We start from the raw sequence: 26,866 nt of genomic DNA on the forward strand, positions 1-26,866 counted from the left end.
ACACACACACACACACACACACACACACACACACAAAATCTTTCTATGGTGATTCATTATTGGAGCCAATAGTGAATTCTATTGCAAGCTGTCAACCCAAGGAGACTCTGAGTACAGGAGTGGGGTATATAAGAACTCCCAATCTTTTTACCACTCTTTTGAAAATCTGAAAATGAACTAAAACCAAACTGAAATCTGAGACTGGGAAGATGGCTCAACTGGCAAAGTGATTGCCCCACTAATATGAGGACCCATGTTTATATCCCCAGCAGCAATGAGAGGAGCCAGGCATGGTGGCACATGCCTGTAATGGCCGTGCTGGGGAGGCAGACAGGAGGACCCTGGTGCTCCTTGGCCAGCTAGTCTTGCTGACCTGATGAGCTCCAGCGTCAGTGAGAGAACATGTCTTAAAACAGTAGGACACGGAATGAGAGAAGAACATCTCTGACTAGACTCTGCTTTCCACACACAGACACAATTTAAATGAAAATCTAAAGTCTATTTTGAAAAAAGAGAAAACCCATGCTGCCTATGCTTCCACTTGACTTGTTAAAGCCCCGAGGTTGCTATGCTAAGGGTGTGCAATTGAGGAGAGGTTTTAAATAATGGCACCCTCACTCGGATGGTCTCATGAAGTTCAGGCTGCCCAGAATTCACTGTGTGGACACGGGTGACCTTGAACTCTAGTCCTCCTGCCCCTCAAGTTCCAGGACTGCAGGTTTGTGTCACTACACTCCTCTGATTCTAAGGACTCCATTGATTCTAAGGACAATCTCTGAGGTGAACCTATGGGACTGTCCTTATTTGGGTGACAAGTTGAGGACCTCTAATGAAACATCCTGGCCACACAGCAAGCAAAAGACAAACCAAGCACTAGGCTCATGGCTTTTGCCTTCTGGTTTTCGCCCAGGAATGCTGGCCTAGGCCAGATATTTTTTCATCTGACTTTTTGGAGTAAGAAGACTCCTTAAACTATTGTGCCCTTGTGCACTGCTTGTTCCTTCCTTCAGCCGGAGGCTTTCTTTACTTCTCGTGGACACATTGAAAGCTTCTTCCCTGTAGCCCCCATTCCAATTTATTCAGCACAGTTCAGAAGGGTGTGTGGGTTTTTTTTTTATTGATTTTATTGAGCTCCACGTTTTTCTCTGTTCTCCTCCCTTCCTCCCCCCACCCCCTCTGCCCTCTCCCAAAGTCCCCATGCTCACAATTTACTCAGGAGATCTTGTATTTTTCTACTTCCCATGTACATTAGATCCATGCATGTTTCTCATAGGGTCCTTTTTGTTGTCTAGGTCCTCTGGGATTGTCAATTATAGGTTGTTTTTTCTTTACTTAATGTCTAAAAGCCAATTATGAGTGAGTACATATGATATTTGTCTTTCTGGGTCTGGGTTATCTCACTCAATACGATGTTTTCTAGATCCATCCATTTGCCTGCAAGTTTCAAGATGTCATTATTTTTTTTCTACTGTGCAGTACTCCATTGTGTAAATGTAGCACATTTTTCTTTTCCATTCTTTGGTCAAGAGGCATTTAGGTTGTTTCCAGGTTCTGGCTATGACAAACAATGCTGCTATGAACATAGTTGAGCACATGTCCTTGTGGCATGATTGAGCATCCTTTGGTTATGTACCTAAAAGTGAAATTGCTGTGTCTTGAGGAAGGTTGTTTCCTAATTTTCTGAGAAATTGCCACATTGTATCAGCTTGTGCTCCCACCAGCAATTCAGAAGTGTTTCCTTTAATCCACAACCTCTCCAGCATAAGTTGCTATTAGTGTTTTTGATCTTGGCTATTCTTACAGGTGTAAGATGGAATCTCAGAGTTGTTTTGATTTGCATTTCTCTGATGACTAAGGATGTTGAGCATTTACTTAAGTGTCTTTCAGCCATTTTTGATTCCTCTGTTGAGAATTCTCTGTTTAGGTCTGTACTCCATTTTTTTAATTGGATTATTTGTTTGATGACCAATTCTTGAGTTCTTTGCATATTTTGGAGATCAGACCTCTGTCTGATGTGGGGTTAGTGAAGATAACTTTTCCTATTCTGTAGGCTGCTGTTTTGTCTCGTTGACCATGTCCTTTATTTTAAAGAAGCTTCTCAGTTTCAGGAAGTCCCATTTATTAATTCTCTCAGTGTCTGTACTACTAGGGTTACATTTAGGAAGTAGTCTCCTGTGACAATGTGTTCAAGTGTACTTCCCACTTTCTCTTCTACGAGGTTCAGTATGGTTGGTTTTTTGTTGAGGTCTTTGATCCATTTGGACTTGAGTTTTGTACGTGGTTATAGATATGATCTATTTTCATTCTTCTACATGTTGATATCCAGTTATGCCAGTACCATTTGTTAAGTATGCTTTCTTTTTTCCATTTTATTTATTTTGCTTTGTCAAAAATCATGGTCTTCTATTTGGTTCCATTTGGTCCTCCTGTCTCTACTTATGCCAATACCAGGCTGTTTTCATTGCTGTAACTCTGTAGTAGAGTTTGAAGTCAGGGATTGTGATGCCTCCAGAAGTTCTTTTATTGTACAGGATTGCTTTGGCTATCCTGGGTGTTTTGCTTTTCCATATGAAGTTGAGTACTGTTCTTTCGAGGTCTGTGAAGAATTTTGCTGGGATTTTGCTGGGAGTGTTTAAGGTAGAACTGTCTGTTTACCTCCCTCCAAACACTACCTACTGCCTACTGAAATAAGTTCAGACTATGTACTCGTCTTTTCACCTTTGACCCCACACCAGTGTCACATTCTCTTCTTCCCAGTTCCCAGCAGCTTCTCTTGTCTCTGCTTTAAGTTCATCAGTCTTTGATTGATGTCCTAACCAATGCACAAAACCTGCCAGCAAGGAAGGCCGTTTATAAAATTACAGAGACTCAACCTAGAAACTCCGAAGTTTCATGTGTGATTACAGAGCAGATATCCAAGCCACCACTATCACCCGCCCAGGGCGAACTGGCTGCCAGAGAGTTGGGAGGGAAGCACCAAGAGTATTTCCAACTAGGGGGCGGGCCATGAGATGGTCCCAAAAAGGGGTCATTTCCCCTCTTGGATGAGTTGACCCTGACAGGGAGAAGAACATTTATGACTTATTGGTTCCTTGAAAACACTCATTCCCGCTCTGCCTGCCCCAGACTCACCCTCCCATGCCCCGCTAGCCTAGCCCATCACTGTCCCATACCACACCCTTGGGAGGAATGGACAGAGGAGTGGGAACTGGGCCACTTAAAAACATTCTAGGCGACAGTCATTTGTTTCTTGACTGTTTGGATGAAATTAATTAAAGCATGAGCATATCACTTTTATTTCCCCACACTTGACAACCATTTGGAGATTGGCTCGGAGGGCATCTTCCTGCAAGCAGTTAGATGGCGGCAGGGTAAATTGGGGCGCTGTTACTGATTGTGCAGGTGGGGAGCTGTCAGAAGCACAAAAATTCAGACTTAGTTGGGGCAGTTGTCAAGAGAGATGGGAAATCTAAAATTGGAGCCCCAGGCTTCTGTCTTGGGGTGAGCCAACAGCAATGGCCCGGGAAATGTGGAAGTCAGCAGCAGCTGAGGTCGAGGTAAAAAGTGAAGTCTCTGAAGGCTTTAGGACTAGTCTGGTGGGGAGGTGCGTGTGGGCCTTGGATTTACCCCTGAGATCCTGCTGATGTACACACCCAGAGAAACTGTCCAGGACTGCCCCTTCACCTTTCAAGGCAGTGAATGGTTGGAGCATTTCCTGACTGTCTGATTATCTCCTTCCAGAAGCAGCTCTCTGACCACATACCCACTGGCCACCTGCGTTACTCCTTTGTGGCCTTGGCCACTGCTTTGAACCAGAAGGTAGAGGAATGAGCAGAGACGGCTGGGCCTGAGACCAGTCACACACTGCAGGCCCCATTCTCTCTCTCTCTCCCCCTTACTGAACTCTGGAAAGGTCCAGGACCCTCTCTGCAGCATACTTTCGCTCAACACCGCCTGATTATTAAAGGCTGTTCCTTGAAGCTCTTACAGAAGCCGGATTGCACCTTGGAGCGTGGTGCTGTGGTAGAGCGCTGGGCTGGGCAGTGAGCTAGGCTTGGGTTCATCTTCAGCATCACATGCCTACACAACGGTGGGCAAGGCATAGAAAGGGGTTAGCTCGTGCTCAGGGGAAGGGGCTGCCAACAGAAAGGACTGGAAAAAAAAGGCAGAAAAGGAAAAAAAACACATTTTAAAAATTTTTATGTGTTAAAGAGTTGGGAGCAGAGGGATGGGAGGGGTGTATCTGTCCTGGGTGGGGCGATCTTTCGCCAGTCCGAACTCCAGGGTCCTGGTGCGGCCGCGCCCACCCCGCCGCGTAAGCGCGCTTCCGGAAACTGCTCGCCTGGGAACCCGGTTTCCCCGCGCAGGTTCCGGAAGAGCTCAGCTCCCTGAGCCGGGCGTGCAGTACAGCCGCGGGCTGCTGTGGCCTCTGGGGCCAAGTGCTTTGTTCCCGGCTCCTTGTTGCCCCTGCGCGCGCAGAGGCCGAAGTCCTGGAGTCGCGCGCGCCTGGCGCCGCGAGGGCTGAGCACCGGGTGCGATCGCTGCACCCGCAGCTCAGGAGCTCGTGCGCCCTGCGCAGCTTGGGGGCGGTCCCACGCAGCTGCTGCTCCCGTGCGGTCCCTACGAGGCGGTCGCCCCGAGACTGCCTAGGCGGTGCGATGCTGGGCCCGCCCGGGAGCCCGGGAAGGGAAAGCGGAAGCCACGAGCCGGGCCGGTGACCTCGAGGACTCGGCGTCTCTCTACGGCTGCCGGCAGCACCCGCGCCTGTTCTCGGCTGTCAGTCCCGCGGCACCCGGGGCGCCGTAACCATGGCCATCGCTCACCTGGCCACGGAGTACGTGTTCTCGGACTTCTTGTTGAAGGAGCCCACCGAGCCCAAATTCAAGGGGCTGCGGCTGGAGCTAGCTGTGGATAAGATGGTCACATGCATCGCTGTGGGTCTGCCTCTGCTGCTCATCTCGCTGGCCTTCGCTCAGGAGATCTCCATCGGTGAGGCCGGGGGCGCAGGGGCGGCCTGGGCTAGGCTGGCATTGTCTGGGGTTGGCAGGGCCCGCTCAGGGGAGATCTCATTGCACACAGCCGGCATTTCCTCACGCCCCTCACGCCCCTCCTAATGTAGCCATCTTGCTCATACCGGATTTGAGACTAAAGATTTATTTTGCCTATGTGCAATCTGGGTACCTCTGTTGACCCTGCTAGCATCCTCCCTGCAGTACCTTTGTCTCCCGCCCCATGGTTGTGGCTTGGAGTTCACATCCAGCCTGTTGCAGCTAGACGTTCCAAGAGTGTCTTTTCCTACTCCTCTCCCCAGAAATTGTGCAGTCAGTCACCTAAAATTTCACACCAAGGAAGTTCCCGAGTGGCTCCAGGAAGGATGTAAAGACAAGCGGTCCGTGTACAGTGTTTCACTGTGCTTTTCAGTGATCCTTGGGGTCTGTCTTAGGGTGGGGTGTGATGGGGAGTAATACCGTTGGAGATGGAAGAGGTCCTTCACCCAGGCTGTGAATGAAAGTTGAAGAAATGACTTAATCTTCTTCATATAACTATCATTTCATCTTAATAGTTATGCAAAATCCAAAGTCTAGTGTTTGGGGCAGGATCATGAGCCAGAGTGAGTGGTCTTACTTACCAGCTACCCTGACATTCAGTGTGTGAATTGCAGGTAAGTAGTGTGTGTGTGCGGGGAGTGGGGACAACGGCACTTGCAGGTGGGGCAGGACCTTGTTGAGTGTCTGTGCCAGGGTGGGTGGAGTGTGGAGTGACCCAAATGAGATGCTTGTCAGGGGGCTGTGCCAGCCAAGAGCGGGGGAGGGGGGGCTCTAGGAGCTTAAGGTAATGCGGGCCTGGGTCAGGTTACTAAGGGAGGCACCTGCTCACTCACCTGGGACTGGGAGGCTGTTGATTGGCAGACTGGTCGACAACAGCACTCGGAAAGTGATAGTGAGAGTACATTGGTTCTGGATGTAGGAAGGGAGTGAGGATCTGGACATGTGACTGCCCTGAGCTATGGCATCAGTTGAGGTCTTGTGCTTTGATGGGCTGAGTGGAGGAAGGAAAGGGGGGGCACTTCTGAGAGACGAGGGAGCAATAGGAAACAGCTGGATACCTAGATTTTAACGGGCTGTGGAGAGAAGAGAGCGAGGCCGTCTGTATACCCGAGTGAGCTGAGGTGCCGGTGGAAGCTGGAGTCGAGGCAGGGCTTGGGCGGGAAAGGGCATGGCTGGTGCAGCTCTGTGACACTGTGGTGGAAAGTCGCTGAAGCAAGGGTGCAGAGTGAGCTGTGGGTTTTCCTGGTTCTCGGGCAGGGATGATCCCGCTGAAAGGGAAACCACAGAGTCACTTGGAGGCTGATGATAGTCTCTGCAGCTTCCAGCTATGGACTGAACCAAGTGCCAGGCATCAGAATCCCGGGAATAAATGTCCCTGTGATAAAGATGCAAGTCCTGGACAGCTGGTGTGGGCAGAGGCCAACAGGGAGGAGCTGGTCACTCTCTGTGAAGTCCCCCTTCTAGAAGGCACCTGGAGCTGGGGTCTGTTATGCAGGTCCAGATGGATGTACTGTGTGAGAGGCATCTTGGGGGAAGTGGGGGTGGGTCCAGCCAGCAAGACTCTGCTTGGGCTGTGTATGCGCTCCACTGTGCACTGTGGGGGATAGGAAAGGATTCAAGGCATGACCCTCTCTACCAGCAGGAGTTTACCATCCCACTGGACATTAGTCTGCTACCAGGTGACATTCCTCCACCCCTGTGATTTCAGGATAAGGCAGAGGGAACTCCTGAGCACCAGGCTGGCTGGCACTTAGGCGAACACTCAGGCAGATGGCCCTGTCTTCTGAGGGCTCAAGCCTTTCGAGGGGAAGACAGGTGTGTAATGAACCCCACAGAAAGTCCTAGGAGATCAGTATTCACAATCAAGGATTAATTTTGTGTAGTTTAACTGTGTGCCATCAAATGAAAAACACACCCAAGAGAAGGATGAGAATGAATATTGTAGTAATTTAATTGTAATAACCCCAGTGTGCTGGCTAGTTCTATGAAAACTCGACACAAGCTAGAGTCATGGAAGAGGGAACCTCGGTTGAGAAAATGCCCGCACCAGATTGATAATCGATGTGAGAGGGCTCAGGTCACTGGACAGAGCGCTACCACTGGGCGTGTGGTCCTGGGATGTATAAAAAAGGAGGCTGAGCAAGCCACGGGGAGCAAGCCAGGAAGCAGCACTTCTCCGTGGCCTCCAGGTTCCTGCCCTGATTTCCCTCAGTGATAGAGGCTGACATCAGAACTGTAAACTGAAATAACCCTGTATCCCCAAGTTGCTGTTGGTCACAGTGTTCATCACAGCAATAGAAACCTTAATCGCAACAACCAAGGATGGTGGAGCTGTTTAAATGAAGCAGACAGTTTGCCCACCACACTGTTGGGAAGGACAGCCCCGGGAGTGTGGGGCAGGACTTGGCAGCTCCAAGCACGGCTGAGTGACCCTCTCCTGGCCCTTACCCCTCCCACTCTCTTGTCTGGAATACTTGTGTCTGTCACATAGCCTGTCTATGTGTCTGTCACATAGCCTGTCTATATGTCTGTCACATAGCCAGTATTTAGTCTTTGATTGATCCATTCCTGAGGACTGTAGAGTGTGTCATGACTGAGGTAGCTTTGGTGGCTTTTGCAGACACTTGGGGCTGGGACTGCTCACTGGTCCTAACTGACCTTACAGTGAGGACAATTACAGACACACCCTCTGGAAGGAGCTGCTCAGAAATGCTCTTAACTTCCAAGTCCTGGATCACATTTTGAAGATTGTAGTTTCCCGGAATGTAAGAACTCAGAACTCAGTTGGGCAGCTGCTGTGGTTGCTTCTAATGCTTCACTCCATGGAAGACAGTTGGAATGGAATTGTGAACTGGGGGTGGAGAAGGGAGAGTTGGCGCCAAGTGCCCTACAGGCACTCACTCTGCTCCTCTCTCACCTTGCTTCAGTCTTGTGCAGTGTGTGCTGGATGTTCTCAGAGAAGGCTTTGAGGTTGCTGGCCACTCCGCCTGTCTGATCTGATTTTCAGCCCGCTGAGATGACAGCAAGTAGCTCTCACAGCTGTGGAGTTGCCTGCTGCCAGACCTCCCCAACAGGGAGGGGTTTATAAAACAAGATAATCCTGTCCCTTAGCTGTCCCATCAGCTGCAAAGAGCTGCTGTCTGTGAGCATGGAATGATCCTTAGCTTCCCAATAACAGCACATCCTCATCAGCTCACGCACCTTCAGCTCGCTCATCCTTGGCTCACACACCCTCCGCTCAGCTTGAGCATTCTCAGGTCGCGCACCCTCGGCTTACACGTCCTTGCTTCACACGTCCTTGGCTCACACATCATCAGCTTGCACGACCTCCCTTCGTATATCCTCAGCGTACATCCTCAGCTCGCATACCCATGGTCGCATACCCTCAGCTCTCAAGTCCTCGGCTCTCACATCTTCTGTTCTTACATTCTTGGCTCTCACATCCTCAGCTCATCTCTCACATCCTCGGCTCAGCTCTCACATCCTCGGCTCAGCTCGCACATCCTCAGCTCACACTCAGCATCAGAGCACCACGAAGAGGGTGTGGAGGTCAGGAAGGGCCCTCTGGCACAGGTGTCTGACTTTGTCTGTGTTTCTAGAGGACAAGTGGGAAATTCATAGGCCCTCTTCTCCCTTCGCAGCCTCGTGTATGCATCGTACTTGTTAGGCAGGCCCATGCCACAGTAACCTATTTCCTCTACTTAGTACGTTTGGGGTACTTTTTATGTCATAACACAAGTGTCACCTTGTTGGGCTTTTGATTGTTGTTGATCTGTGTGCTTACATGTACTTAATGTGTCTGTGTGTATGTGTGGGTACATACATGCCACGCCACGTGCATGAGTGTTGCTAAGAGGACAACTTGCAAAAGGGGTTTCTCTCTCTCCTTCATGTGGGGCCTGGGGCTCAAACTCAAGGCACCAGGCTTAGAGAGCCATCTCACCCCTCGCTGGCTTTTAATGGCGGAATGAACCCCGTAGCATAATGCAGTCCAACCACACATCAGCTGAACAGTCCCCTGTGTCAGCCACTAAGATTCAGCTCTGACACATTTGCTTGTAATAATCTTGGCAAATGCTTCCCTTTTCCTCTCACTGAGCAAAAGATGAGAACAATATCTGTTTCCAGAAAGATGAACTCATCTCCCAGAATGACTTTGCAATCCTAAGTTCGTATTTCAGCCAAGTATAAGAACGCAGGCCTTGACCTGTCCAGGCTTGACTCCTACAAAGTCGACTACCAAGGTACTCTGACCTCCATATGTGTACAGAAGCACACGCCACCTCTGACATACACACACACACACACACACACACACACTCACGCATGCACACACACATGCACACACTCACAGATAAAGAAATGATTGTACAAATAATTTTAAAAACCGATTTTATTTTTTTCAACTTCATTATTACTAGACTACTATCCGTTTATTTTTTTTTCTTGACCATCTTCAGTGATTTTATTTCACATTTGCCACTTGGTCTGTTTTGTTGTTTCAATACGATATCAAAACTTGTATTGATATCTTCTCACTGCTGCTTGCTGGGAAGCCTAGGAGTGCTGGCTAGTTTTATGCTAACTTGATACAAGCTAGAGTCATAGGAGAGGAGGGAGCCTCAATAGAGAAAGTGCTTCCATAAAAGTCAGGCTGCAGACAAGCTTGTAAGACATTTTTTAAGTTAAAAATTGAGGTGGGAAAGCCCAGCCCATGGTGGATAGTGCCATCCCTAAGCTGGTGGTCCTGGGTGCTCTCAGAAGGCAAGCTTAGCAAGCCTTGGGAACTAGCCAGCAAGCACACCCCTCTGTGGACTGTGCATCAGCTCCTGCCTCCAGGATCCTTCCCTGCTCGAATTCCTGCCCAGACCTTCAGTGATGAACAGTGATGATGGAGAGTAAGCCAAACAGACACTTTCCTCCTCAAGGTGCTTTGGTCATGGTGTCTCATCACAGCAGTAATAACTTTGACTAAGACAGTAGGCCAGTGATGGGCAGTGATTTTCCTGTAGTTATCTTTGGGTAGGTGGATCTGTTTTAGGGCTCTTTTCACTGCTTTTTTTTTGGGGGGGGGGGTGGTGGTTATTCCTATACAGTAATACCTGACTGTTCTCTTACTGGGTTATACTGGTTTGTCAATTAAATGCATTTCGCATCAGAATCAGAATCTGGGGAGCATGAGTGGGGAAACCGAAGCTCGGTGGTTGCTGTACCTGGCATGCGTGCCACCTGTTGGCATTCATTCTGCACAGCATGCAAAGTGTCTGAAAGGCAATGGGTCACAGGAAGAAGTCATCGTGGGTTGTTAGAGTGGCCTATTCATTGGCTTTGTTTGTTATTTTCCTCCATTGAACCCAAGGCCTCATGCATGCTAGGCAAGCCCTTACCCCTTTACTCTTCATGCTTTGGTCAGAGCTGTTAGTGACTACTACCAGCTGCTGTGATTGCATTTTTAGCAGTCAGTCTTAGTTCAGGTTTCTTCCTTTCCTTTCCTTTCCTTTCCTTTCCTTTCCTTTCCTTTCCTTTCCTTTCCTTTCCTTTCCTTTCCTTTCCTTTCCTTCCCCCCCCCTCTCTCTCATTTATTTATTTGGTTTTTCGAGACAGGGTTTCTCTATAGCTTTGGAGTCTGTCCTGGAACTAGCTCTTGTAGACCAGGCTGGCCTCGAACCCACAGAGATCCTCTGCCTCTGCCTCCCGAGTGCTGGGATAAAAGGCGTACACCACCTTCAGGTTTCCGTTGCTGTGATAAGCATGACCATGAGCAACTTGGGGACAGATGATTATTTTGCCTAAACTTCCACATCAGTCTGTCATCAGAGGAAATCAAGGCAGGAACCTGGAGGTAGAAGCTGAAGCAGAGGCCATAGAGGAGTGTGGCTTGCTAGCTTGCTCTCAGGACTTCCTCAGCCCACTTCTCTACTGTGCTTTTGTAGGTCATAGCCCTTGAATGCCCATTTGTTTGCTGTGCAGGACTGAAGTCTCTGAAGGTCAGGATCACAGACCTCTCGGAGACTAGCAGGCTTATTCCCCAGAACCTGCTAAGGGCAGATATAAAAGCCGCTTCTGCCCTTATCTTTGACATTATCAAATAACCTTATCTTGGACAGGTCAACAGGTTTAATTACTGTACTCCCCTTAGTTGTGCTGGCCGGAGGAGGCTGCTTTCACAGTTCAGACGTGAGGTTTACTTCCTTATGTCCCTCCTGGTTCTCAGGATGTCCTTTGAGTCTCTCATTTGTGTGGGTGGGTGAGGTGACCTGGCTCACTGATTCCCTCACAGTTTGCTCTGTTACTGCGAGAGGGGGGCCTCTCAGGTGCCTTCTCCCCATCTCTGCTGAGGTCTTCAGAGGAAGCTATTTCCTGCCCTTGTCTCATGGCCTTCCCTCTTGGGCTGGAGCTGGTTGGCCCTGTTGCTGCTTCTACTGATACCCTCACTGACACCTAGAACCCATCTTCCTACGCTTTCCTCGTGGTTGGATCTTTCTGGGCTGTGGGTACCAGATTGGGACCACAGGTGCCCTGGACTGACTGACAGTAGCTGCCAGTCCCCAGTGCACAGTAGCTATTCTAGGACTGTTCTGACTATCGAGGCTCCCAGCCTCAAGGACCAACCACCATGTTCTCAGCATCTCAGATGTAATTTGGCCATCATTACAATTTTAAATTCAGATATATATATTCACCTTCTAGAGGCTCAGTTTTCCTAGACAACCCTGACTAAAGCAGTTCTTTCAAGAAAAGTACAATTTCGTGTTAGCGGATGGTGAAGATTCTGGTCGAAAGAGTGCGGTTAGTGTACGGCCTGGTGCTGAGCTGGTGGCGGGCAGTTGCGGGGCTGTGTGACTGCCCCCCTGTGCTGTGTGACTGCCCCCCTGTGCTGTGTGACTGCCCCCCTGTGCTGTGTGACTGCCCCGTGTGCCCTTACTGTCAGCCTCAGCAGGCAGGTCCCACTGACTGTTGTGCAGTCCTAGGGAAACTTCCCAGCTGTTGTGTGACTTGTCCTGGGAGATGGTGACAAACTTGTTCCCTCGGGGTACAGGGCTGAACCCTGAGTAAGGGACAGAAGCTTCTTTCCTGGCCTGTAGTGTTGTGAGTGAGAACAGCTCCCTGTCTGTGTGGTGGAACTGTTTGGGAAGGATTGTAGCTCCCAGGGCAGATGTCCACTGCTTATAACTCCCAGGCCAGGGCCTCGGAACGTTTGTGAGTCCCACTGCCTCCCTGATTTCCTTCTAGAGGAAGGGTTTCAATCCAGAGGAAATAGCTCCATATCAGTTAACTGTAATTTGCCAAACACGGTGTGTCTGTATGTGTTAGGGTGTATTTGTTAAAGATCCAGACATAGTGGGAAAAGGTAAACCCTTACCCTTTTCGCGTGTGTATATACTCAAATACTAGTCTCTTGGCCATAGGTAACTTCTCATATGAGTAAAATATGTTAAACTTCTTTTTGTTGGAAAAATATCATTGTGGTAGCATTTTAACAATATGATAAAATTTGCAGATGATAGTGGCACACACCTTTAATCTCAGCACTTGGGAAGCAGAGGCAGGCTGATCTCTGTGAGTTCAAGGCCAGCCTGCTCTACAAGTGCTAGTTCCAGAACAAGCTCCAAAGCTACAGAGAAACCCTGTCTCAGAAAACAAAACAAAAACCAATATTATATTATAAAATTTAAACAGACCAGAGAGACAGCTCAGTGGGTAAAGAAGCTGCCAACCTAACGCCTGAATTCAGTCCCCTTGACCTTCGTGGTGGAAGTGAGAACTGAGCCCCTCGAGTCGTCCTTAGGCCTCCACGTGCACACAGCAGCACACATGCACATGTAAACACACATGCAAAGCAAAAACTGTTACAGATTTAAACAATGTGCATGTGTACTGTGCTGCAGGTTGTTCATTTATCCACATTAGTGCCCTGGAGATGTTTTCATACTTATACTACACGTGTGTGTGTGTGTGTGTGTGTGTGTGTGTGTGTGTGTCTGTGTCTGTGTCTGTGTCTGTGTGTCTGTCTGTCTGTCTGTCTGTGTGTGTGAGTGGGAGAGAAAGAGTCTGTATGTGGCGTGTATATGCGTGTGCAGGCAGGCATGCGAGCCTTTCACCTGGTGGGCTATTGCTCTTCCTGTCGAGGCTCTAGTCTGCTGGCCCGGAAGCCAGGCAGCTTTCCTGTCTCACCCCCAGTTTGCCCCATCCATCCAGGTCCTCAGGTTTGGGCAGTGAGTGCCTTTAGCACCAGGCCACCTCCTGGGCCCACCTCATTCTGTTTAAGTGGAGAGGACTTTTTAGTGGGACTGTTCCTCACTTTACTTAGCTGTTGTATCTGGATGCATCTACTCACGGGCAACCTTCATGCGTGCCCTTGTGCAGGTGTGGCTCTGGAGTTCTCAGAGTCTCTCGTGCACACTTCACTGTTGGGCCTCTAAAGAAGCTTTTGTTTATGACTTACAGATTTTGCCACTTTACAAAAAATTAAATCTTTGACATTTAGGAAGTATTTTTTTAATATTTATTTATTTATTATGTATACAATAGTCTGTCTGTGTGTATGCCTGCAGGCCAGAAGAGGGCACCAGACCCCATTACAGATGGTTGTGAGCCACCATGTGGTTGCTGGGAATTGAACTCAGGACCTTTGGAAGAGCAGGCAATGCTCTTAACCTCTGAGCCATCTCTCCAGCCCCGAAAGTATTTTTCTTAAATAATGCCAACACCTTTGCCTGTTAGTGTATGCGATATTATATATTTTTATAAAAAACATCTTCAAAAGCTTGAATGTCACTGGTTCCCATTGGTATTAGCCCCTAGCAGAAAACCAGATGCTTCTACCTGCTGCCGCTAGTCCCTCTGATGCGCATGTCACAGCCTCTGGGGAACCCCTTTAACTCACAAGAAATAGACTGGAAAGGCAGGCGGCAGTGTGGCATCACTGCAGATGCATGTCAGCGCTCCTTCTGCCAGGGGCCCCTCGTCCCTTCCAAAGTTGCCAGGCTCTCAGGGCAGTCGCTCTGGAACCACTCGGTTTCAAAGGGCACTTCTAGAACCCTTCAGAGTCCCATGTCCCCTGTCAGCAGGTTGACGGCTGTCTGGTTTTGTACCTTTTAGACTTAAAAGTTTACATTTTTAAGAGGGGCGTGCACGCACACGTGTGTGTGTGTGTGTGTCTGTGTGCATGTATGTGCACGCACACGTGTGTGTGCATGTCCGTTGTTCTTATTTGTGGACACTTTAGGGATTCAGTTCTCCCTTTTCTGGGGTCTGGGATCCAGTTCAGGTTGTTTGAGTTGGTGGCTTTTACCCTCTGAACTATCCAGCTGGCCCATTGTTTTCCGTTTTAGTTTGTTGTTTGTACAGTTGAAGTTGCATTTCCAGGTTTGTGGTCCCTATTACACCATTACACTAAGGCGTGGCTGTCACTCTGGGCAGTGTCAGGGGACTGCCCCTTCTCACCTGGCTGGCACCATTGCAGTTTGGCCTCTGCTTGTCATTGCCTTGTAAAGTTCTTTCTTCCTTTGGAAGCCAGCCATTCCCCTGACCCACCCCTCCACTGTCTGTCTGCTGTCTGTCTCTGCTCTGCTTCCTCCTTCCCTCCTTCCCTCTCTTCCTGGCTCTTTTAGACATAGTTTTACATAACCTAGGATGGTCTTGAATTCACTGTCCTCCTGCCTCTGCCTCTCAAGTGCTGAAATTACAGGGGTAGGACACTATACCTGTCTGAACTTTTTGTTTTGTCTTGTTTTTGAGACATGGTTTCCCTGTGGAGCCCTGGCTGGCCTAGAACTCATTCTGTAGACAGACTGGCTTCTAACTCAGAGATCTACCTGCCTGTGCCTCCCAGATGTTGGGATTAAAGGCATGAGCCACCACTGCTCAGTGAACTTTTTTTTTCAAGCTAAAAGCCGAGAGAGAGAGAGAGAGAGAGAGAGAGAGAGAGAGAGAGAGAGAGAGAGAGATTGTTTCACTTCTGAGCCTCTTTCCTGTTTACACTTAAGTCAGCTGTGTGTAAACCTACTGCATGCGCTTCAGTAGGAAGTTAGAAAATGGCTTTGAACGTTTGCCTCTAAGTGTTAAAGTCTACTTTGCACTTGATCTAACCCGGGTTTCTTGAGAGCTCACAGGGCTGGCAGCTCCCCTGTGGAAATCCAGAGCAGCTGCTCCTGGGCTGTGCTCTGGCTGGCTGACCTACCTCTCTGACTACAGCCCGCTCATTTGCAAGCCAGAAGGTAGAACCAAGACCCAAAGGCAGAAGCCTGGCGGTCTGGTGGTCAGTGGAGCCTGCCACTCAGAGGGAGGGACATGAGGCGTGCACAGTGGGAGGTACTTGGTAGATCTGTGCAGGCACACGCTGACACTTTCAGATTACCACTCAAGCTCAGGCCGCTGAGTGGGCTCCCTGGCTCTGCTCAGATGAGGCTGACAATGAAGGACTGGGAAGGGCCTGTCTTCCTCCCTCCAGTGGCCTTGGAGGGAAGACAGCTCAAGAACTATTGCTCCGCACATTCTTCCCCTACTAAGGCTTCATCTGTCTCCTGAAAACTCTTTGCACACACTGGCACGACCAAGGGAGCAGAAAGTCAATCCCCTCTTAAGAACCAAAGGAACACATTTAAGGTATTAATCCCCAACAGCAAGCTCCCGCGGGGTGGCGGGATCTGACCAAAAGTGCCTCTCCCAAAATTAGTCTCAGTCTGTGAGGGCACTGTATTAATGTTAGCAAGGAGAGGCACTCCTGGTCCTCCCCAGCGGGAACCACGGTTATGTGGGCTCTGGGGTGCTCAGCTATTCATTGTTTCTCTCTCTCTCTCTCTCTCTCTCTCTCTCTCTCTCTCTCTCTCTCTCTCTTTCATTGCTGTTCTCACTTTTGGATACAAACCACCTGTGCTGCACACTAAGCTACCGCGCTGTGGTGTCTCTCAGGAGGAATGCAGCCCTCAGAAGGCGTGAACCCCAGGCTCTGTCTTGTGAAACCCATGTGATCTGTGTAGAATGTCCTTGGGTTTGCAAGTCTCGTGACAGTGCCCTCATAATGGCGACATTAATCGTAGCTTCTTTTCATTTTGTCATGGTCAAAATCTTACTTTGAGCACAGAGTGGAGATATTCAAGGCCTTTTCCCCAGAAGGGCTTCTTTGTGTCAGGAACTATAAAGCCAACTTTCAGACAGCGTCTTGGAGGGAGAGATGATGAAGAGGGACTTGGTTAAGCTCAATCTTGCTCAGGCGGGGGCATTTTTAAGTCCACCTTCATGGTGGTGGATTTGCTGCTAAAAAAAGAAAACCAGTAAATAAACGAGAACTGAATCATGTGTGCACTGAAGAAAATATGACAGCTTGTGACTCAAACCTGCATCCTGTTCCATGTTGCTTGACAGAAATAAAAACCAGCTGCCGGGGAGAGAGAGACAGAGACAGAGACACCTTACACTGGTCTAGAACTCACTAAGTAGCCTAAGCTGGTTGTCAGGTGAGCCCCAGGGATCCTCCTGCCCATGCTTCCCCAGCACTGGGGGTACAAGCACAGACGGCTATCTCTGGATTTTTCTCTGTGGGTTTGGGGGATCAAACTCAGGTCTTTGTGCTTGTAAGGTAAGCCCTCTATTGGCTGAGCTCACTGTGAGGCTAACTCTATGATGGCCATCTCCTTTGATGCCTCTCAACAATCTGTGAAGTTTAATAAATGGAAAGAGTTAGGTTGTATAACTCGATGGGAAGAAAAAGCAAACCCAGTGCCTATGAATGTAGTGGGTTTGTTTGTTTGTTTGTTTAAAACAACAGTGATGAAAAGGGATTCTGGAATCTCCCTTCAGGAAAGACCTTGCCTGTCTCCCCCTGTGTGCTGACACCCCCTTGGCCACATTTAGTGGACTTCCAGGCTGCTCTCTGTAGATGAGGTTTGTGTCCCGACTGCCATCCTGACAACCTGTCCCTGCCCTCCCACCATCCGTTTCTTTAGCATTACTCTCAAGTCAACTCCTTCATCTCCCTTTCACAGTGCCCACTTCTAGTGCCTACTATGGGTCTGGGCCAGCTTTCCCCACTACCCTCTAAAGATGCAAAACCCAGGGCCAACTCCATTTCCCCTACGGGAAGCTTGGTAAGCCTGGGTTTGCTTTCTGAACCTCTTACGTCTCGTTTCTGTTGTGATATTTTTAATGAATCTGTTTATTTAGGCCGTCTCTGTTCCTACCAGGTAGGCTCCATGCAGACGGTTACCCCCTTTCTGGCTCGACACAGAGGGGCCTAGGTGCTTGGAGAAGGTCTGTGTGTGCGAGCTATTAGCTATAAGTCATGATGGCTCTGTACTGTGTGTGTGTTGGATGCACACGTGTGTGGGTACACACAATGAGAACAGCATAGGAGGGATCATGCTGTCGCTTCCTTCTTGAGATGGGGCAAGCCCTCTTACTTTCTTCCTTCTTCCATGGAGCCAGACAAGCCCTAGCAGTTTCCTTCTTCGGCCCTGACAGTCCTGGGGTTAAAGGCCCACATGTGCCCTGTGCCCTGTGCCCTGTGCCCTGTGCCCTGCTTTATGTGGGTGCTGGGCATTGAATGCAGGTCCTTATGCTTGCTCAGAATTCTTAACCCACTGAGCCATTGCCCAACCTAACTTAGTAGTTTAAATGATACCTTCTTATGAACCTGGATCTTAGCTCAGGCTTGGCTTTCTTGGGGCTTGATTCTGGCCTTCTTGTGTGTTTTTTTTTTATATTGACCAGCCTTGCATTTCGTGGGCCTAATTATCTAGTCTCAGGTCTGTCTGTTTTTTTCTCCTCCCCAGTAATTGGTTACTTACTCTTAGGACTCTGTGGTGTCAGGTAAGAGTTTGTATAACTACATACTTAGGCTTGAATTATCACCTAACCCAGTATCAATTGGCCCATTTAAATCCCCTGAGCTGCCTCTGTAAGACAGAAATAATGGCAGTAATTCATAGGTTTCTTTTATTGAATGTGGTTTGGATCAGCTACTTTTACATTGCTGTGACCAAACTGCTTGACAGAAATGGCTTAAAGGCTGAGATGTTTGCTTTGGCTTATGGTTTCCGAGGGATCAGACCATCTGAGCAGAGGAGGTGTGGCAGAGTGGTTTAGTCTATTGTGGGGGCAAACCTGTGGTTGGGACTGCTTAGGCTGTGGTAGACCAGGAAACAGAGTGGCCTGGCCTAGACTAGGAGTTTGGGCTGTAACCTCCAGAACCCTGACTCTCAAGACATATTTCTTTTTTTTTTCTGTTTCTACTTTATTTATTTATTTTTATTTATTAAAGATTTCTGCCTCCTCCCCGCCACCGCCTCCCATTTCCCTCCCCCTCCCCCACCAATTCCCCCCCCCTCGTCAGCCCAAAGAGCAATCAGGGTTCCCTGCCCTGTGGGAAGTCCAAGGACCACCCACCTCCATCCAGGTCCAAATCAGGAGCAGAAGGAGAGAGAGCACAAGCAAGGAACTCAGGACCGCGAGGGGTGCACCCATACACTGAGACAATGGGGATGTTCTATTGGGAACTCACCAAGGCCAGCTGGCCTGGGTCTGAAAAAGCCTGGGATAAAACCGGACTCGCTGAACATAGCGGACAATGAGGACTACTGAGAATCAAGACTTATATTTCTTATAGTTGCTTCCCTTCCCAACCCCATAAAGATTCTGCTTCCACCCCAAGTTGGGGAGTAAGCATTCAAAATGAATCTGTGGGACCATTTTAGACTCAAATCATCACAGTTGGACTTGGGGAGGGGGAGGTGATCCCAGTGCCATATGGGAGTCACACTGGTTTGTATGTGGTCCCCACAGCGTGTGAATGTCTGTGCTTCCAAGTCAGATTAATGGAGGAAGCAAGTTGAAGAGGAGTACGGTTTATATATGATGCACTGTTTCCCGTCTCCATGGTTTCCCTCAGATCCCTTAGCATTTCACAGGGGAGCAGCCAGCATGATAACACAGGGGACATCACCACTTAACAGGAAGCTGTCATCTTGTGCCTCTCAAACTGGGATGGAACCTAAGCAAAACGCCAGGTCCTTCCCTGTGTTCTACCTCAGTTGTAGAAGTCCAAACGTGAAAAAACAGACACGCACAAATCAAGGTGGGTGTGGCATCAGATGAGAGCCTGTATTTAACACGTTAGGAGAATGGATGACATACAGGCCATGGACCATCCCAGGAACAGGTGACCATGACAACTACATGCAGTGTGTGGTACAGAATCGAGTCCTGATTGGAGAAAAAGCAAGTTGTTGGTGCTATACATGATAATTTGGTAAATATGAAAATGGGTTGAGCATCCTTAATTTGAAAATCTGCAGTGCAAAATGCTCTGAAATCTGAAACTTTATGAGCTTCAACATCATGCTCAAAAAGTTTAGATTGTGGAACATTTCTGAATTCTGATTTTTGGAGCTCAGCTGGTAAACTCTATGCATGTGTTCTGAAACACTTCTAGTTCTAACCTGTCTTAGTTTTGTTCTGTTGCTGTGAAAACAAAACAAAGCACTGATCCTAAGCAACTTAGGGGAGGATGGGTGTCTTTCAGCTCACAGGCTATAGTGCCACTGAGGAGAATCAGGACAGGAATTCAAGTTACATCGTGAAGGAGGAAATCCTGGAGGAACGGTGTTCATTGGCTTGCTCCGGACCCTTAAATAGCCCAGGACCACACGCCCAGGGAATGGTACTGCCCACAGTGGACTGGATCACCCTTCGACATTTAATGAGACAGCCCCACACAGACATGCCCACTGGCTAATCTTAGCCCTTGTTCTTAGAAGGTATACAGTACTGACAGAAGGGACCGTGGTCTGCAGCTACAGAAGGATGTGTGTGTTGCACAGATGCAGATAGAGGACGTGAGGTCTGAGTTCTGCGATGCTTAAGTCTAAGCACGGAGTGGGATGTCATTGTCATGTTCTTGTAAATTTTCTGTAGTTCTGATAAAAATTCAAAATGAAGTGTTGAATTAAAAAGTGATGATGTCAATACAGCAACATATCCTTTCTACCTTAAAGTCCTGCATGCCATCTGGCTGGGCATTGTGTCGCAGGCCTTTAATCCCAGCACTCGGGAGGCAGAGGCAGATGGATCTCTTTGAGTTCAAGGCAAACCTGGTCTACAAGAGCTAGTCCCAGCACAGGCTCAAAAACTACAGAGAAACCCTGTCTGGGGAGAGGGAGGGCCCTGTATACCTGAGATTCAAATTTTTGAATAATTTTCAGTGTCTGAAGTAGCTCATGGCAGATGATAACCATATTTAAATAATTCAGGATTTTTCATCTTTCATATGCCGTTAGGCTCTTTCGTAGCTTTCTTTTACTCCCGTCCCAGTCACGAACTTTTATTCATGGGACGGTTGTCAGGTTTATGTTAGGTTTAGACAAGTTTTCTTTATGTGATGTGATACACACCCTGGTGGGTGTGTTCAGGGAGTGACTTCCGGCACAGGAGAAAAACCTCAGACACCACAGAGTTCCTCCTTCTGTTTCCCGTGTGTCTGTGTTTTCCTGGGTGGACTCCTGGCCCTGTGGTTGTGTTTCGGACTGTGTTGTCACGCAATATTCCTTGATGACACTTGCCAACTTGGTGTTTCTCTCTCCAGCGTGGGCTGCCTGTCCTGGTTCCTGACACCAGTAGGAATGGATGTTTTCTCCGCTCTCCTAGCGGTGCCTCATCCAGTTTGTGGGACTCGAAAGGAGCAACATCTAATGTGGTTCAGTGACTGGTCAAGTCCTGGGATGTTTAGGGGCTCCTGTAGGTGATGCCTGCGCCTGTCTTAGCCAAGAGCTGGTCTCACAGGTCCCACCGTGCAGAGGTGTCCTCGTGAGTTAGCCAGCCTAATGGCAGTGAAAATCACTTCCATTCCAATTTTGAGTCTGGGCTGTTAAAGTGCTTATATTTTCACCAGTATGAAATAATGTGGATGCTTTGATGTCAGTTCCTGCAGAGAAAGGGAAGTCACTCCTGGGCAGATTGGGTCTTCCAGAATCTAATTCTAGCATTCTAGAATTGTGTTTGAAGCTGAAGATGTTTGGATAGAAGCTGGCTGGAGAGGTACGAGGAGAGGAACGGGCTCCTGCTTGGAAGGAAAAGGTACTGTGAGATTCTCGGAGCTTTGCAGAGCTTTCCGGTGGCCAGGAGCTCCGAATGTCGTTGGGAGAGACCCAGGGGGCGTGTCTGCAGTGGCTTGCAGCAGATGGAGGCCAGTCCTGTCCTGAGGCCTGTCGCTATAAGAGCTGACGATTCAGCTCTGCTTTCTGCTCTGCGTTCATGGTTGTCTTTATGATTTCTCTCACTGCACTTGGGAGTTTACAAGAATGGTTTTCAGGTTTTTTCTGGCGTCCTTAAAAGGTAGCCAGGACTTTGAAGTTCAGAGCTGTGAAGGTTGTTTTACGATCTGCTTGGATTCCTTATGAGATAGGGGTGCATGCATGCGTGTGTGTGTGTGTGTGTGTGTGTGTGTGTGTAGTTTACAGTAGATGAATTATAACTTTATTTTGTTTTGTGAAACAACAACATTTTGTTCACTTTAAAGTCGTGCAGAAGTTAGCTGTCAGCAATATAATCACGATGATACAGTTTTCCCTTTGTGTCTCCTGTAAGAGCCGCCCTGCCCAGCGCACGCATGTCTTTCCCATCAACAGACTCTCACAGTCCCCTGTCTCAGACCCACTTTTATCCAGTAGCCTGTGCGTTCCCTTTCCTCTTTCTCTGGAGGCTGAGTTGCTGTCTCTCTGTAGTCAGGGGGTTTTGTGCCTCACTTGCCTCATAGGTGACGGGGTGAAAGCTGACCACAGGGACCACTTCCCTGGGCCTCTGCTGCCCCCTGTGGTTTCTTCAGTGTGACACTTCCTGGAATCCCACACGTCTGAAAGTTCTCTGATGATCTAGTTAGCTGACTAGATTTCTCCACTGATGTTTTTATTTTTGTAAGTTCTCTGCTTTGATGAGATTCATCAGCTCCTGGTGAGCCTGTTCCCGATGCTCCCTTCCCTATAGCTTTCCAGTCTGCAGCACAACAAACTCACTTCCCTTGGCAGGGAGTGGGGGGTGAGGGGGACAGGAGGAACTGTGGGTGCTTGTTAGAAGGGATGGGGCACACTGCAGCCCCCCTTTCCGTCTTGCCCTTGCTCTCCTGCCGTGTTCTGTGTCAGTACTGTGTGTACAAGGTAAAGACAGAGGGGAACAGTAGCAGAAGTAGACCAGAGTCCTGCCCTGCCCCCACCCCCGCCCCGGACGGCGGAGTATGGAGACAATTCCAACTGGCGTTAGTGTCCCTAAGAAACCTGGGCTGACTCCGTCTGCACCCCTGCCCTGGGTCTGCTTCTTGGACCGCATTGCTCTTTGTTTTTTTCGTAGGCTAGTGCTGCAGCTGCAGTAGATGAGGGTCTAGACAGCACTGGGCCACTGGGCTCAGGCAGAGGGTGTGAGCACACTCTGGGCGCAAGGTGATGGGAAACCTCTGTGGCTCAAGCTCTCTGCTTAGCAGATGAGACGTCCTTCATGAAGCCCCAGGAAGCACACATTTCCTCTCCACGATCTTGCCATATTTTGCCAGCTACATGGGTGTGAAGCCCACAGCTGTCTCTGCATTTCAGCCAACCAGAAGGAGTGTTTCTTGTTCTTTTTGACATAGACCGGAAACTCCTGACTTTCCCTGTGTGTGCTGCAGAAATTCTTTCTCAAACGAAAGAACTAATGACCCACGTCCCTCAGAACAGATGGGTGTCTTTGGGCTCATATTCTCTGAGGTGCTGTCTGGGGGTGCTTGGCTAGAACCCCTGGCTGTGGGAGCATGGGGGAATGAAGCAGAGTGAGACTGGAAGAAGCAGAAAACCAGCTACACCCTACAGAGGCACACTCCCGTGACCTGTCTCTCAAAACCCCACAGCACAGTGCCAAGTTTCCAGAACTCCCCAAAAGAGTGCCACCAACTGTGGGCCAAGTGTATGCCTCCCGCACCTGTGGGAACATTGTCTGTTCAGATCAGGACATGTGCATTCACAGAGTAGTGGGCATCACACTGCCTTGCCCTAGAGACTCTAGCCTGTACTCTTGCATTTACTGGAATGCTCCCAACCCTTGCCAGAAGGCTTTCCTCTTCCGACCACTTGGAGGAACCACCTGCCGAGGCCAGCCTATCCTAACAGACCCTAGTGGGGACTCTTCTAGAGGGGGCTTGCTGGAGTAACCTGTTCAGAGGCCTGTGCAGAGATGGGTGGATGATGGCTGGACCACTCTGAGCTCTAATTCCCTTCAGGGTGACGGAGGATTGGCTGTTTCTCCCCGTATGACTGAGGCATAGAGTAGGTGACAATGGAAGGAGCTGGAGGTGTCCAGCGAGTGCCATTGCCTGCTGTCTCTGCTCTAGATGAGGGCCACTTCTGTTTGTCCTCCATGCGGAAAGCCCCTAAACCCCAAACTAGAGCTTGAAGCAGTTTTCTTCTGGGGATGGTATCATGTTCGAAGCCAGGCAGGCTTCCATGAACTCCCGACAGCGCTGTCCATTTTCATGAGTAGCTGGACAGATGTTCCCTAACAACTAGCCTATTGGCAAATCTAGGAGAACCTGGAGCTACCCTCCCCGCTTGTCCCTCGTACTGCGCAGGTATGCCTTGGTCGGTAGTGATGCAAGAGGCTCAACTGACGCGGGGACAGTGTGAGAAGACCCATGCACCCTGACACTCCTGTTTTATAAAATGCAAGATTTGAGTTTAGTGGGATAAGGGGAACCTGCACATGTCTTGCCTGTTCTCACTCATGCTTGACACCGTTGCTTGGTGGCAAGAACTATCTCTATGATAAGACACTTTGCAATGGCTGGTGACTTCAAAACGATCTCCCTCAAGACTTGCTGTGAAGTGCTTTTGTTACACCCAAAGTCTAGATCCCCAGAACATCACCACGTATCCGATGCCAAAGCAAAGAGTTTTTATTGCAGGTATCTCGGGGCCCCTCCATCTGTCTGAGTGACAGCAGCAATGACAACAGGAACAGTGCAGGAGAGACCCTAGCCATGGAAAGAGGGGATTTATATAGGGGAAGAGATTTGAGGACTTCTAAGTCTCCAAACTTGTGATTGGCTGCCCCCTAGTGGGGTGAAGAGATTCCAGACTTCCAGGTTTGGGATTGGCTGCCCCCTATGATGTAAGGGGGTTTCCAGGCCTGAGGGGAATTTCCAACTGCCAGTAACTGCCTCTAGGGACTCAGTGATTGGTCTGTTTTCCCTGTTCAGGGATTGGCTGGTTTTGTGTTGGGGCAGAGGTGGTTCTGATTCTGGGGTCTTTCTTTGGTTCTTTACTTTTTTGACTCAATTTTGGGACCAGGGTGAATAATATCTTTGGTATAGTCTGAATTTAGGGGCTTAGTGTGTTCTTTTGGTCCTGGTTTCAGGCTCCAGGTTTGGGGACAAAGTATCTCTTAACACGGGCTCTGGTGCCATTTTCAGAGTGAGAGTTTCTCTCCCTGGCTCTGAACCAGAGTCAGGTTGCTCAGACTGAATCAGTGTGGGCCTGTGCCTCTCGCTTTCTTGATGTCTGGGTGTCAAGTCACCTGCTGAAGAAGGGGTGCTCAGAGCTTTTCCGTGCATCCCCTCACCACCTCCAAGGTCAACCCTCCTGACCCTGCAGACTTCACTTCCTTTTCTTAATACAAGTGTTTGGTTCATCCCTTCTCCAGGGGATGGTGACCCTGGGAGGCCTATGACATTCATAGGGAGGTCCAGCTCACTGTCTCCGCCCCTTCCCATGCAGTAGAAGGCACAGTGATGGGTGTGCTTTAGTCTTTAAAGCAGTGCAGGAAAGGTCAGCCTGTTGCTTCTTGACGGAGGAGCAAGCAATGAGAACCAGGCACTACAGGAACCACTTTGCTGCCCCTTTCCCCCTCCTGTGAAGTGTTGATGTTAATGTCGTCTGCATTAGAGACCCAGGCTTAAAAGGCTGAGTGATTCACCTGCCGCGAGTCACCAAGTAAGTGGCCAGGTGAGGTTTAAATACAGCCACAGAGCCCAGGCACTTAGCATCTCTCACCCTGTGTGGGATGTGAGGGAGAGCTTGCCTCATGGGAGGTGGACTAGAGAGAAGAGGGGGATGCAAGGGACACAAGGATGCCCGTGACACATCTGTAACCCAATAAACACTCAGGGACCTGCAGCATTTTACTTAAACCATAACAAAGGGTTCGTTTGAATTACACTTCCGTATCATAGTCCATCACTGAGGGAAGTCAGGGCAGGAACCTGGGAGCAAGAACTGAAGCAGAGGCCTTGGAGGGTGCTGCCCACTGGCTTGCTCCTCCTGCCTTGTTCAGTTAACCTTTTACATATGATCCAGGCCCACCTGCCTGCCCACGGTTGACACCTCCCACAGTGGGCTGAGTCTTCCCACATCATTAAGAACAGGCCCCCAGACATGGCCACAGGCCAGTCTGATAGACGTCATTCCTCAGCCGGCTTTCCGCTTCCTACATGACTCTAGCTTGTCAAGTAGACAAAAAACAAACAAAAAAACTATTACAATAGCATACAGTAGGCTTGGCTGTGAGCTGAGGTGCTTCAGGCCACATTCAGGGTGTAGCATAGTGCTAAGTGTTGGCTGTGTGTTTAGAACCCAGGCTGCTGTGAAGCCGCGCAGCACTGCATGGATGAGCACTTACAAAAGCCTCTCCATTTGTTACCCTTTTGACTTTGAGTTTTTGGTCATGTTCAGAAACCTTTCACTGTCAAAAGTTTTTGATGCTGCATTCAGTTGGTGTGTGACATTATGACTCACAGTGCAGGAAGCATTGACTTGGGCGTCAGTGGGGATCAGGGAGGTGCAGGCCAGGAGCTTCATTCATCTGGAACTATCTCCTTTGCTTCCCAGGTACCCAGATAAGCTGCTTCTCCCCAAGCTCTTTCTCCTGGCGACAGGCTTCCTTTGTGGATTCCTACTGTTGGGCGGCTGTACAGCAGAAGAGTTCCCTGCAGAGCGAGTCTGGAAACCTCCCACTGTGGCTGCACAAGGTAAGGAGATACAGTCACACCTGCTGTGCTTGCTTTCCAGATATAGACATGGAGGCCTGGAAGGGCTGTGCCCCCCAAGGCCATGCACACTGGAGAAGCCACAGCAGTGACGACATCAGATAGACGCTCTCTGAATTTCAGGTTTTCAGGCATCTTGTACATCTTTGTTTCTTTTGTGTCCTTAATTCCCCTGCAGAAAGTCTGGCCCATGGTGGGCCCTCACTACCTTTTGAACATCCAAATAAGCAGAGCCAGGGTTTGAACATTGGCCAGAGCCTTGTTTGTAACAAAAGTAAAGCCTAACACATAGTTGAGTTGCTTCTGGCCACTGTGTTGCTGAAGCACCTAGAAGCCTGGTCACGAATCCCGGGTACACAACTCTTGATGGGTTTCTGGTGGGACATGTGTTATGGTAAAAATAAAATGCTGTAGGTCCCCGAGTGGTGGCAGTGGGAAGCAGGCACGAGACCATGGCGGGCCACGAAGGCAGCCGTCCCAGGTAGGGAGCCTTCATGGGCCAGTGGGTCCTAGGCAGGGAGCCGCATGGTGGGTGAGAGTCCTTGGAGGGGCAGCCATGGAGGGTGGGATACAGAGACCTGATAGGCACCATCTGTGTGGTGGGGTAAGAGGCCGAGAGCAGCAAGTCCCAAGCAGGGAGCCACATGGTGAGTGAAAGACAGAGATGGAGCAGCCAGTCCCACGAGGAGCCGTAGCCGCACAGGGTGAGGTTGGGTATTTATTTAGTGGGTTATGGAAGGGGAAGGGGAGAAGGGGAAGAGCAGAGAGAGGCAGAGAGGCAGAGAGAGAGAGAGAGAGAGAGAGAGAGAGAGAGAGAGAG

General features: G+C 49.3%; 1 protein-coding gene across 1 annotated transcript in view; it reads left to right on the forward strand.

Annotated features, from left to right (window-relative positions):
* Positions 1–4,394: 4,394 nt before the first annotated feature.
* Positions 4,395–26,866, forward strand: part of Panx1 (pannexin 1) — a 41,944-nt gene continuing 19,472 nt past the window's right edge. The window contains exons 1-2 of the mRNA XM_050120616.1: positions 4,395–4,989; positions 25,889–26,028. Coding sequence (XP_049976573.1) covers positions 4,809–4,989; positions 25,889–26,028 — 321 coding nt within the window. The 5' untranslated portion in view covers positions 4,395–4,808. The remainder of the gene's footprint in view (positions 4,990–25,888; positions 26,029–26,866) is intronic.

This window comes from Alexandromys fortis, unplaced genomic scaffold (assembly GCF_014885135.2).
Source record: "Alexandromys fortis isolate MF-2015 unplaced genomic scaffold, M_Fortis_MF-2015_v1.1 scaffold_171, whole genome shotgun sequence".
NCBI classification, from domain to species: domain Eukaryota; kingdom Metazoa; phylum Chordata; class Mammalia; order Rodentia; family Cricetidae; genus Alexandromys; species Alexandromys fortis.